Source organism: Nicotiana tabacum, chromosome 4, assembly GCF_000715075.1.
Source record: "Nicotiana tabacum cultivar K326 chromosome 4, ASM71507v2, whole genome shotgun sequence".
NCBI lineage: Eukaryota > Viridiplantae > Streptophyta > Magnoliopsida > Solanales > Solanaceae > Nicotiana > Nicotiana tabacum.
In genome coordinates this window covers 66,514,795-66,528,059 of record NC_134083.1, presented here as the reverse complement: position 1 = coordinate 66,528,059, position 13,265 = coordinate 66,514,795, and the positions used below count along the sequence as shown (strand labels likewise).

Here is a 13,265-nt window from a genome sequence, read left to right as displayed (position 1 = left end):
ATCATGAGCGCTCCGAGTGTCGTAATTCTCTCCTGAGTAACTACCATAATTTACTAGACATATTCTTCCGAATTACGCTAGTTGGCACTAAGTACAGCTCACTCGGATCGCACCAAGATTTCGTTATTCATAATCCCACCTTTAAAACCTCCATAATGATCTCGCATATACTTTAGGAGTGATGTTGTTCGACAGCTATTTAAATATGCACTCTCTTACGAGTAATACACACTAAATAGGCACAGTCGATTGAGAGCTCTTCAACCAACCACAATAATAATGTAGTTGAACAAATATATATTAACGTAACAAGAAATTCATCCTCCAATAGGTTCCATCAAAACCCTAGATTAGGAGTTTAACTACTCATATTCATAGTAACAATATCCCAAATATTTTTGCATAACTAAATTATAAAGTAAAGATGAAAGAATGTAGAAATCGATGATTCTATCTCCTAACTAGTGTTCCACGAGCTATTCTTGCCTCTGGTCACGAAAACTTCTTCAAAAGTGGTGTTTTATGTCTATTTATATGTGTAGGAAAAGACCTAAACGACATAGGTCAAGTCCTAGTCAAACCAGGAGACAAAATAATCCTTCAAATTTCGGAGTAAGCGCGCCTCGGACTATGCCTCGTGAGGCTCTACGCGAGTTGAACCTCGCCTAACACTGTGCGGCGCCAGCTCCTACGCGAGCTCGAGCTCGCCTCACCCTTCGCGATGCCTGCTCCTACGCGAGCTCAGAGGCTCGCATCACCAACTTTCTCGTGAGATCAAGGGGTCGCCTCGCGAGCTTCTCTATCTTTTCACTGCTTAATGCATTCTTTCTTCTTTTCATAGTTTTCGAGCACACTTTATTCTTTAAATCTTCCTTTTGCTCTAATTTCATCTCCAATTTACCTACACATAAAATATACTCCATTACACGCAAATAAAGTATAGTTTAACATTAAAGCTCATAAAATGCAAGGTAATTAATGTACTAAAATATTGAATTATAGCCACACATCAACATGCCCGAACCATCTAAGTCTCGCCTCCCACATCTTGTCCTCCACAGGGGCCACGCCCACCTTGTCCCGAATAACTTCATTTCTAATTCATCCAACCCGGCATTGCCCGCACATCCCATTTCAGTCACTTTCATCGTTTGGATAAAATAAAATTAATTTTTAATTATATATAGTGGACATTTGGACATAAGAATTGTAAAATTTCCTAAAAAGTGATTTTTTTAAAGTTAAAATGATATTTGAAAATCAGAATTGTGTTTCGACATGAATATAATTTTAGGTTGTTTTTGAAGTTTTGTGAATGATCTGAGTGAAAATTTTGAAAAATAAATTTTTGGAGTTTTTTAAATTTTTGAATTTTTTTAAAATTTATCTTCAAGTGAAAATTGAAAATTTTATGGCCAAACATTGATTTCGAAAAAAAATAAAAATAATTCGAAAAAAGTGAAAAAATCTTATGTCCTAACATGCTCATAGTATTTTCAAAATATCTTAAAAATTGTACCTTTTATATGATTATAAATATTCAGTCCCATATAATAGATTAGCAAGAGATTCAGCCAAAATTGGAAATGCACGAATACGTTGGCTAATATGACTAATATTTCTTTTTACAGGGTCATTGTACAATATGTCCTAAGTCGATGAGCCCAATTGCTAAATTGGGCACTAAAGATATTTCCGTTCATTCACCATAGCAAGTTACTTGATTCACTGAAGAAATCAGAGCTGTCTTCACTGTCGAAACTCGAAACACGTTCGATAAAGAAGGGGAATTTTGGGGATTTGTGGACAAAGAGGAGTTCAGTCACATTCTTCAAGTCCAAGGTAAGTCCCCATTAGAAAGATCTCCTAAATTCACTGTAAAAAAAACCCCAATTTGTATATTTTTTTATATAACTCATTACATTTTCATAATTATCATCATCAAACCTCTGTTCATGGGTATTTTTTGCCTTTAGTTGATTGTGTAACCGAAAGTATAGTTGTCGGTGCCGATTACTTGTTATCAGATGAAGTTTATTTCATCTTGTTAATGAAGCTATGTTAAAATGAGTCTGTGGACCTTTTAATTAAAAATAATATATGAATTGATTTGTGCAAATTATTAATACCCTAAAGTCCTTAACTTTCTGGCACTGCCTTATACTTATAACACCGAATGAAATTTCACCAGTTTAATTTTTTGTCCTTTCAGGTTATTGAATTTCTACAAAGTTATCTTTGAGTTCATGAAACAAGGAAAAGTATTTGATTTTTAACGTTATTAGTTCTGAAAAGGAAGTGTTTACAGGCAGAATTAGGAAGAGTGTGAAACTTTGTTAAAAGATGGAGCCTTTGTGGAAGTTAGCTTATTTGCTTGAACCAGCACCCATTGCTCTTATTTTGACGGCCATAGCTGTGTCATATGGATCTGCATTCCGAGCTCTAAACTATGGCAAAGAGATGGAGAAAAATCGTGATTTATCTGAAGCATCAATCACCTTAGACAGGTCTCAGGCTCTTATGATCCCGATAGTGAGCTCGTGCAGCTTGCTTATGATGTTCTATTTGTTCTCTTCTGTCTCACAAATCCTCACGGCGTTTACTGCAGTTGCCTCGGCATCGTCTCTTTACTTTTGCCTATTCCCTTATATTGCCCAAATCAAGTCTCAATTCGGTTTAGCTGACCCTTTTGTATCTCGATGTTGTTCCAAGCCGTTTACTAGGATCCAAGGGCTTTTGATGTTGCTATGTGTTGGCACGGTAATAGCGTGGCTTGTCACTGGGCATTGGATACTGAATAATTTGTTGGGCATCTCTCTTTGTATTGCTTTTGTGAGCCATGTTCGCCTTCCTAACATTAAGATATGTGCAATGCTCCTTGTCTGCTTGTTTGTGTATGACATATTTTGGGTTTTCTATTCCGAGAGATTCTTTGGCGCAAACGTCATGGTGTCTGTGGCAACTCAGCAAGCATCCAATCCTGTACACACAGTGGCTAATAGTTTGAGCCTTCCAGGATTGCGGTTGATAACCAAAAAACTAGAGTTGCCTGTCAAGATTGTGTTCCCAAGAAATTTATTGGGTGGGGTAGTGCCTGGAAATGCTGCTACTGACTTCATGATGCTGGGTCTTGGTGACATGGTAAATATGTTTCCTTTTTTGAAATAAGTACTAGTGTTAGTCAATATCTCCCTCTATACTGCTCTTGTTTTGCACCTTATTTTTGTTAGAGGGGGAGGCACAAAATGGAACACTTCAATTCTTCTCAGTGATAGGAGTTGTCCTCATTGATCAAAAGATATTTGCATATTGATGCTTGAAATTCCCTAAATTCGCCAAAAGATCTTTGTTTACAACTAAAGACATCAGTAGTTTTGCATAGTTGAACCATATCCAGTTCAGGCACGAAGTTTCATGTTCAGACAGTAATCCGTCTTCATTCACACACTCAACAACATAATATTTAAGTAAAAGGGGAAATAAGAAAATTGTGTAGTTGAACCATGCATTGCAGTTGCTGAAAGTCTAGATGAGTTGGGTGGTGCGATGAACAGCAGGACTCTTTTCAGTATAGAGCTACGGCAGTGTAGTGCTTACTCAGAGGTGTATTGAGAAAGTGGGATGCAATATGACTAGAGCAGTGTAAACTGCTTAGAGCCTTGGGATTTCAGATACTTTTCTGTTGGTTAAGTGAATCTTTGGGGTGCAAACAAGACTAGCAAGAGAAATGATTCACCTGTTTCTGGCAGGGGTTTTAATATTGGCATTGGGGGGGCAAATTTGGACTTATTTTGCTGTGTTGTGTATACCTTCTTCCTCATTGTCACTCTCTTTTCTTAGTTTCTTGGTCATAAGTAAATTTAGCTTCTTGTTGACTTACTTCTTTACTCACTATTTTTTTTTCTTTTCATTTTATTATTTTTGGGAGGAGGGGGTTCAAATTTACTGCCACCAAGTACGATGTCAATTTAAGATAGTTCCTCAAGATAGTTTTTACTGGTTTTGTTTATGCAACTGCATTCTTTTATAAGGTAGTGTATGCAAATGCAACAAAGTGCATACTTGCTCCTTTCTATACTATATGATACACATTTAGTGTCTACATAGTATAATCGATTAAGTGGGCTTTTATATTACTTTGCTTGTGGCAATTAAAAGTTTTTAAAGTAGTAGTTTTAAATTTGTGGAAGTTATATAACAAGAGCAGGTACCCGGTACCTGTGTTTGTGCAGTAATAATTGTGTTTGTGCAGGTACCCGGGAGAGTGCCCGGTACCTGTGTTGGTTTGTGATAGCAGGTACCCGGTGGAATAGCCGAGGTGCACACAAGTTGAAATTGCTTTCAAAGGTAGTTTCCTGACATTCAATGTCCGGTAGCTAAGGCTGAGTGCATATACATGTATACACATTTACGTTATAAACGTGTTAAGTGATCACATGAAGTTGATCCTACAGATTCTCTTGTTTGTGATTAGTCCTTCTGGATGTGATACTGTCATTACTTTGTTGTTAAACAATTTGACGTGGACTAAGCTTTCATTTGTTATATGTATTTTCAGGCTATTCCCTCTATGCTTTTAGCATTAGTTTTCTGTTTTGACCATAGAAAGAGCAGGGACTCTGGAAGCATCTTGGATATACCACTTCCAAAGGAGGATATGTCATCTCCGAAGGGGTTTAAGTACATATGGTATGCCCTATCAGGATATTCTGTTGGACTGGTTACTGCCTTAGCAGCTGGTATTTTGACCCACTCGCCTCAACCAGCACTTCTATACTTGGTATGTTATTTTGATCTGCTATTTTTGCATGAAGCTCAACTTTGCCCTCCCATTTACTGGCGCAAGTCTTCTTTACTTTGTGGGGTTTTAAGAGTAAGCAAGACAAATCACGGTTCTGGCTGGTTGTTAGTGTCGGAAACAGCATAAAGGTACACAGATTTGGGAAATGAAGGGTCTTTTCCATAGTAGAGGTTTTCTAAAACTCATACTTATTCGTAAACATCCTAAAAGTCTCTGATCAAAATAAAAGGACTCCCGACCCGAGGACGTGCACTAATAATTTTTGCACCTATTAATTCTACCACCACGGTTCTTGTTATTGAGGTCTCAGGTCTTTTGACACACCTAAAACTTCACTTACTACCTTGTTAATGCAAGTTGTCATTTCCTTTACATGATATCTATTTTAGCTTCGAAGTCTCATGCTTAGGCCTCGGTAAATTTTTGGTAAGTTTGAAGTCTATTGGTTATGATTAGGTTTACTCTCAAAATGAAATGGATTCAGAATTAAGGTAATCAATGAGAAGTATGAAAATAAGAGCTTCCGTTCGTAAAATTTGTGTTGGAGTTATATAAAAAATTAACTGACAAAGTGTATGTTCATTGAGGTTGTTGTAATTTTTGTAGTTGCAAGAACTTTTTTCTCATTATTGTCTAGCTTTTTATTTTATATTTTATATGATATGAATTATTAAAGATATTTGTGTGAGACACAATCTACTAATTAATCTATTTCTTTCAAATAACCCACTAGAAACAGATCACAGTTTCATTTTCTAATACCATCTTTTTTGGGGGATCAATATCAACAATGTAGTTCATCTAAACTCAATCCAAATTATAGAGCTACGACACAATCAAACCCATACTAACAAAATGTTGAATTGAATCGTACTAGTCCCTGATGGGGGTTGTTACTCTTTTTGTTTATTTAAAAATGTAGGTGGTCGTTAAAGCCAAATCATAAATTAATTTTCTTATTTAAAAAAAAAAGTTCTTTCACGGTCAAGACTGTCTTTATATCTACCCATCTACACGTCTATTCAGATCCTTGGTAAAGATGTATTAGTCTTTTGAGATTTATTGGATAAATGTATACATTCATTAGCTACGTCTAACTAGTTTGATTGGTTGTATGAATCCTTTTTATTTTAAATCAAGAATCGGTTGTATGAATCCTTTTTATTTTAAATCAAGAATCGGTTGTATGAATCCTTTATATCCATTCCGCTCTATTTAGGTCACATCATTCAGATTCTAAATAATTTGTTTTTCTAGATAGCTTCCGCCGGATTTAAAAATATATAACCAAACTAAAAGGACTTCTAACGAACACGAAATCTAACGAATCTTACGACTAAGCCTTCTTCCTAAGGAATTATTATTATTATTATTATTATTTTTGGTAAATAAATTTTTTTTATAACCATTTGGGATATGTACAAGCAGAACTAAACTATTGCAGTTTGACATCTCCAAACCGCAGCAAAGCAACTAACCAACTATGACATCAAGTACTACTAACCACCTGAAACTACCAAGCTCCCTCTACACAGGATAAAAATTGAGCTTTGTAAGTGTTACTTTTAGTCTACTCCTCATGGATCCTCTATAAAAAATCTCCTGAATAATCCTCCTAACAATAGTTTTCGGATCTGTTTGCTTAGCTTGAAATACTCTATGATTCCTCTCTATCCACAAGTGATACACACCTGCCGCCAGTGTCATTCGATAAATTTCTGCAGTTGCGCTTCTTCCTCTAGCATAGTCTTCTGCCCATTTAAGCTCCTCTAGCCAAGGCATGACTGCTCTGTGAATCCCCTGCCATTGTAATAGTTTACACCACACTTGAGTTGACATATCACATTGGAAGAATAGGTGATTAATGCTCTCATTCTGAGTTAAACACAATGGGCACTCTTGGTCACTTATGACACCCCACTTCATCAATCTATCCTTTGTAGCTAGTTTCTCATGAGCTGCAAGCCTAAGAATAAAGATCCACTTTTCAAAACCAAGATTATTGCAGACAATCTTCCTTCATTGCACTTTAGGGAAGTCTCCTCTCATAAGCATATACATCTTCTTTACAGAGAACTCTGTCATGTTCCTTAGATCGGCCTCCATTATCCCAGCTTTTTGGACATAGCTTCTGATCTTCAAGATCTTATGTACCACCCATGATGCTTGTGTGGGCATAATCTCTCATATTTGCTGCTCCTTTATGTAATATGAGTGTACCCATTTTACCCGCATCTTGTCCTTTTTGCAACAAAGGTTCCACAGTAGCTTGTTAACAGATGCCATATTCTATAGGGTAATATCCAATATATTTAAACCACCAGCAACTTTAGGGTAGCATATCTTCTCCCAAGCAAGCAATGCCTTCTTAGTCAACTCTACGCCTCCGGTCCATAGAAATTTTCTACATGTAGCTTTAATGAGTTTTATTAATTTTTTCGGCAATACAAACACTTGTGACCAAAAAATTTGAATGGAAAAAAGAACATTCTTAATCAATTGTACCCTGCCTGCATAGGACAAGAATTTTGATGTCCAGCTTGTGATCCTTCCAAGCATTCTTTCAAGTAGTGGTAAACATTGGATGACCGATAAGCTTTTAGTACTAAGTGGCACTCCCAAATATTTGAATGGCATATCACCTTTGGAAAATCCGAGCAGATCTAGGATAGCCTGTTGTGTGACCATATCTACTCCCCCAAAGTATACAGAACTTTTCTCGTTATTAGCAACAAGGCCAGAGGCTTTAGAAAACTCCTGAAAGTACTCAAAAAGCAGCTGGACAGAAACTACATCTCCTCTACAGAACATGAGTAGATCGTCAGCAAATCCCAATTGAAATAGTTGCAGCTTTGATGATAGTTAAAATTTGGAACATCATGCAGTCCCTTTAGAAGCCTAGAAAAATATTCCATGGCTAAGACAAAGAGGAAGGGTGACATGGGATCACCCTGTCTCAGCCCTCTTTTAGCAGCAAATGGTTCTGTAGGCCATCCATTAATACAAATGGAGTAGGATACAGTCCTTAGGCACTTCATCACCCATTGTATAAACTGTACTGGGAAGTTCAGATTTACCAAAACTTGCTCAATAAAATCCCATTCCAAGGAGTCATATGCTTTCTGCATATCAACCTTGACCATGCACCTTGGAGATATACCCCTCCTCCCATAACCTTTAACCAACTCATGGCTGAGGATAATATTATCACTAATTACTCTCCCAGGCACAAAAGCTGATTGGCTATTGTCTATAAGGATATCCATTACACTTTGAAGCCTACTAGTTAAGATCTTAGATATCACTTTGTAAAGTACCGTACAACAGGAAACAGGTCTAAACTCCTTAACAGTTGAGGGATTTTTCACTTTAGGGATAAGGGTCACTAATGTGCAGTTAATAGGTTTATACATAAAAGTAGTATTAAAGAAATACAATACAACAGTGGTAACATCCTTCCCTATTACTGACCATGCTTGTTTGAAGAAATAGGCATTGAATCCATCTCCCCCTAGAGCTTTCATGTCATCTATACCTTGTACAGCTTGGTAAACCTCTTCTTGTGTCACTGGGGAAATCATACGTAGTTGCTGGCTTCTATTCAAAACAGGCCCTCTCGTAAATACCTCAGGGTAAACAGCAGGTAGTTGTGCTGCAGCAGTCCCAAGTAGATTCTGATAAAAGCTTGTTATCTCACCAGCAATTTCATTTTCTGATTGTATCCATTGTCCAGACGAGTTCATCAGCCTCTTTATGTGATTATGGGCAGTTCTGTTCTTGACATTTGTAAAGAAATACGATGTATTAGAATCCCCTAATTGCAACCATTGTATCCTAGACTTTTGCCTAAAAATACTCTCCTCCGCCGTTTGCCACTTCTCTAGTTCTTCCTTTAAAGTTCTTTCCTGCTCAAAAAGCACACCATCATGCCTATAATCCTTCATTTGCTCTTGTAAGTCTGCCAGCTTCTTTCTAGTGCTCTGAATCCTGTTGCCCACATTTGAGAATTCCCGTATATTCAGTAGTTTTATTTCACATTTTTGAATTGCAGCCACACCCTCTTCATGCAATTTCAAACAACAAGTTTTTCCCATCCATGTTCAACTTTTTCTACAAAATTCGGATGGTGAGCCAGATGATTTGATAACCCTCAGGGGTTGGCCTGGTGGCAATTGACTTGAGCCTTGGGGTTTGCTCCCTTTCAAGGTCTCAAGTTCGAAACCCACTGGGTGCAAACAATTTCTGAGGGCCATCGGACTGGGTAAAACCTGAATTAACCGTGGTGCACTTGCGGGAAACTCCTTGCCGAGGGCCTGTGCACCCCCGGGATTAGTCTGGGCTCAAAGAGACTCGGACACCCGGTGCAAAATCAAAAAATGATTCAAAAATTTGAAAGGTCTAGGCTTCCTGTTAATTGTCTCCATAAATCAATACATAGAGGGGAGTGATCAGAGAAACGAGGATCCATGACTTCCACTTCCAATTGTGTAAAATTGGTCATCCATTCAGCATTAACAAGGGCCCTATCAATTCTACTGAATACATGGCTATTAGTCCAGGTGAAGTCCCTGCCAACTGTTTTGAGCTCACATAGTCCAGTGTCCACGATGAAATCCCTGAAGTCCCTAGTTTCAGCTTCTGTCACCATAGAACCATTCAACCTATCATCTGGGTTTAGTACAGCATTTAAGTCACCCATAATGAGCCATGGTCCCTGTAATCCAGTCTCTATATTACTCAACTGTCTCCACAAGCTTTTCCTATCTTCAACTGTGTGCAGCCCATAAGTAGCAGTAAAGTGAAATTCAATAGGTATTACTGAAAACTTCACAGTCCCATGTATCACTTGCTCAGTAACAGTCATGGTGAAGTCAAGCTTCCTTGGATCCCACAACACCCATATTCTCCCTCTCTTACTATTAGAGTAATTGGTTTTACATTCCCATCCCCAAGCAATTTTCCTTATTACACCACTAGCATTCCTCTCTTGTACTCTATTTTCTAGAATAGCTATAATACTAACATTATTTTCTTTAATAAACAACTTCAATTTAAAATGTTAAAGTGATAAGCTTCATATTAAAATGTTAAAGAATTGTAGCCCTTCCTTCACCATCTGACTACATTGTCCACTCTCCCCTGTCGTACATGGTTGACTATGTGTTATATTTTGTTGTGACAAAGGACTGAATCCATTTTCAGTATTAATGTGCCCAGAAACTGATGCAGGGCTTTTAGTGCTTCTTGTAACAGATTTTCCCTTAACACTCTGCCATATATTTTCCTGTGCTTCTTTTGCCTGACCTTGTTTTAACTCCAGTGCTTTCTCAGTTTTCTGCTCTATTCTTATAGGTTCTGCCTGCTGCTCTGCTACTTTACCTCCTGGCTGGACAGTTACAATTTCTGATTTTGCTCTCCATTCATTTACAGTTCTATGTTGTTGCTTCTGCACAAAATCAACTTTCTGTCGTGCCTTTTGCTCATTACCCTGCTTTTCCTTTTGTTCAGCGACCTGTCTTGGTAACTGATCTGGTATATGTTCGCTATATGCACCATTGCAGTTATGGCCTACTAGCAAACAGGTCTCACAAAACTCAGGTTCCCAATCATACCAGACTTCCTGTTCAAAGGCCTTGCCTGTTGGATCCTTGACTTTAATCACTTGGGGCAGTGGCACTGTAACATCCATCTTCACTAATACTCTTGCAAAAGAAATTCTATCCACCCTGGTAGTACATTCATCAGCATAAATTGGGTTTCCTAATCCACTACTAAGCCTGCTTAGCGTCTCCATCTCCCAGCAATTCAAGGGAAGATTAGGGAACTTCACCCATATAGGCACCATTCTCAACACTTCCTCGCTAAAATTAAACTCCGGTCCCCATGCTTTAATGATAATAGGCTTGTTGTTGATAAGGAATTACTATTGCTTATATGGATCCTATGTTTCCATTACGTCCTGTTTTATCTAATTCTGTATGGATTTTAAGACTGCTGGTTTTTTTGGAGACGACTTCCTTGCATATAATTTCAGGTCTATCTTATCCTCTCTTTTTTGTAATATCAGTTATCATAGTATCGCGCCTATGGGTTGGTGCATATGGAGGTCTACCTAAATGTGCATTTGGATCAACGTAACAATATTGTTCCCATATTTAGGTTTAGTTTCCTCGTTAATCCTATTCGTGGAGCAGTTGTACTAATGATGTTGATTGTTGATTGTCTCTTTTCCCCATACTAGTCGTAACAAGATAATCCTTCGGTCCATTCTCCTTACTTCTACAAGTTTATCTGAAGTCCTAGTTATACAATGATTCGCGTTCCAGCTTTTATTTAGTCCCATAATTCCGTAATTTATATCTTGTTGCCACTATGTCAAGCCTTTATCTGTCCTTTTCGTCTCTCATTGACACGTAAAATCAGCTCTCGTCCTCTTTAAGGTATAAACTAATTTGACTTTCCTGTCAATTCTATTTTCCAACTACCTATTCGAACTCCGTTCTCTTGGATAGCTTTTTTTACTTCCATAAGTCAATAAGATGCAGGAATCATTTTTTATTTAGCACCATATCCAGATACTGATCTGTGGGGCTATCTGTTTTGCACCACTTAATTGTGTGTGAAAACCTAGCTTATAGTCCCTGAAACGCACGTGACACTATAATAGAATCCGTTGCTTATTTGATACTACACCACCATAACAAGAGGACTAATTATAATATCACTATTTTTACAGTGGTTATCAACCTACCGCAACTGTCCTCCAGTAACTAGGCTTGGGCGGGGCATGCTTTGCGAAAATCACGTAGGCAGAATTTTGTTTCCTTTCTTTAGTGGGAACTTCAACAAGGGTTTCTTCCTACACACTAGAGAAGCACTTAAGAATTAGCCAGAAATTGGAAGCGTGCATTCTTTTCCAATACAGTGAAACGAGCGTCACAAGTGGCTCTCTCACAGCATTGCGGTGGTGTTCAACCATCGTTAATGTGGTTATTGGGTATGGCTCTTAGAGAGTGCTAGTTAGTCCTTGGAGAGCCATGTTAAGACATGAGTGACATTTTCAACTCAGCATGAGTAGATTGATCTGCCATGAATACTCTGCACTATTTCATACCCCGTTTTAAACATTTGTAGACTATGTTGAGTTCAATGCTGATGAGTTACTAGCCAGAGACTAGTTTTTGCTCTGTTGACTCCAAAAAAGAAGTATAGTACTAACTACTTGCATAAATCTAGAACTTAATGACAAGTTTTTAGTAGTTTATTCATGTCTATCTTTTACAAATCTCTTACTTTTTGAGGATCTCCTCTTATGGTGGTTTAAGCACTTCTTTTCCCACAACAAGCATGATCTGATCTGGTCCCTACACTGTTTTCTGTCTATCTTTAATTGACTAAAATAGGTACCATCAACTTTGGGGCCCATAATTGTCATTTCGTGGATGAGAAAGGAGCTAGCGGAGCTATGGGAAGGATCACCGTCAAACTTAAGTGAGAAAACTCATTTCACAGAAGTGTGATCCCTTGCATTCCTTGCATGAAGTATCAGCTTGGGATGGCGCAGTGAAACCTGTAAAATTAGATAATTCAGCCCCATCTATTACACATTTACGGCAATGCTGCCACTTTAAAGTCTTTTGGATATTTACAAGGCTGCCAACTGAGTCTTGAGATAGTGACGAATGTCGGACTTATATTTCAATTACAAGTGTTAATCTTTCTATTAGTGAAGTTATGCTGCGTTTATTCCTCCCCTTCCCCCGTCTTTCCTAGGGTAAATTGGTACTGTTTGTGAAGTAAAAGTGGAGGCCATCATTTTTTCACTTCCTTTTTGGTCCATATGAGTTAACCTGGTACTAGTAGCTTTTAACAGGGAATTATTAATAGCTTAGTAACCACATTAGCAGCGCGCTTGTAGGAGAGCAAGTCTTGTCCTAATCCTCACAGCTGTAGCCCTGTTTGTAATGGTATTACAGAGACTGTTACGTTGAGTTTTGGACCCAGTCGTAGAAGTTCTTGGAAGTAATCTTTTGACCTCTAAAAGGTCTTCATCATGAGAGACATATAACTTCCGAAGTTAATCAAACAAATTGTTATTAAGAAATAAACGACGGAACAGATGATGGCCCCTAATTAAGAAATAGAAAACGCCAATAAATTAAACTTGTTCCTCTATTAGGATGGTTTTAGTAGCATAAGATTTCATTGCGGGACAATTTCAATAACTAAACCAAAAAATATGCGGAGTGTTAACACTTCGTAAAGAGTTCGATGGAGTAACCAAACAATTTGTTCACATGAGACAAAGGTCGGCTATCTGTGAGGGGAAGATCTTTTATTATTTATGAATATCTTTGTCATTTTAACTAAGTGCGTAGAGTCGATTTAACCCTTCTTTGTAAAATGAATGGCTAGGCCTAGGTAAAAGCTTCGGTAAGAAAGAGACAACTTCGCAACACTGATG

General features: G+C 37.8%; 1 protein-coding gene across 1 annotated transcript; it reads left to right on the top strand.

Annotated features, from left to right (window-relative positions):
- Positions 1–1,594: 1,594 nt before the first annotated feature.
- On the top strand, positions 1,595–12,532 carry LOC107764463 (signal peptide peptidase-like 1). Its single transcript, XM_075251972.1, has 4 exons — positions 1,595–1,842; positions 2,213–3,141; positions 4,559–4,780; positions 12,205–12,532. The coding sequence occupies exons 2-4, from the start codon at positions 2,344–2,346 to the stop codon at positions 12,319–12,321; spliced, it is 1,137 nt and encodes a 378-aa protein (XP_075108073.1). The 5' UTR covers positions 1,595–1,842; positions 2,213–2,343; the 3' UTR covers positions 12,322–12,532.
- Positions 12,533–13,265: the final 733 nt, after the last annotated feature.

Coding starts and splice junctions, on each gene's coding strand:
- LOC107764463 (XM_075251972.1), top strand. CDS start 2,344: ATGGAGCCTTTGTGGAAGTTAGCTTATTTGCTTGAACCAGCACCCATT. Junction 3,142..4,558: donor TGCTGGGTCTTGGTGACATG/GTAAATATGTTT, acceptor ATGTATTTTCAG/GCTATTCCCTCTATGCTTTT. Junction 4,781..12,204: donor AACCAGCACTTCTATACTTG/GTATGTTATTTT, acceptor TGACTAAAATAG/GTACCATCAACTTTGGGGCC.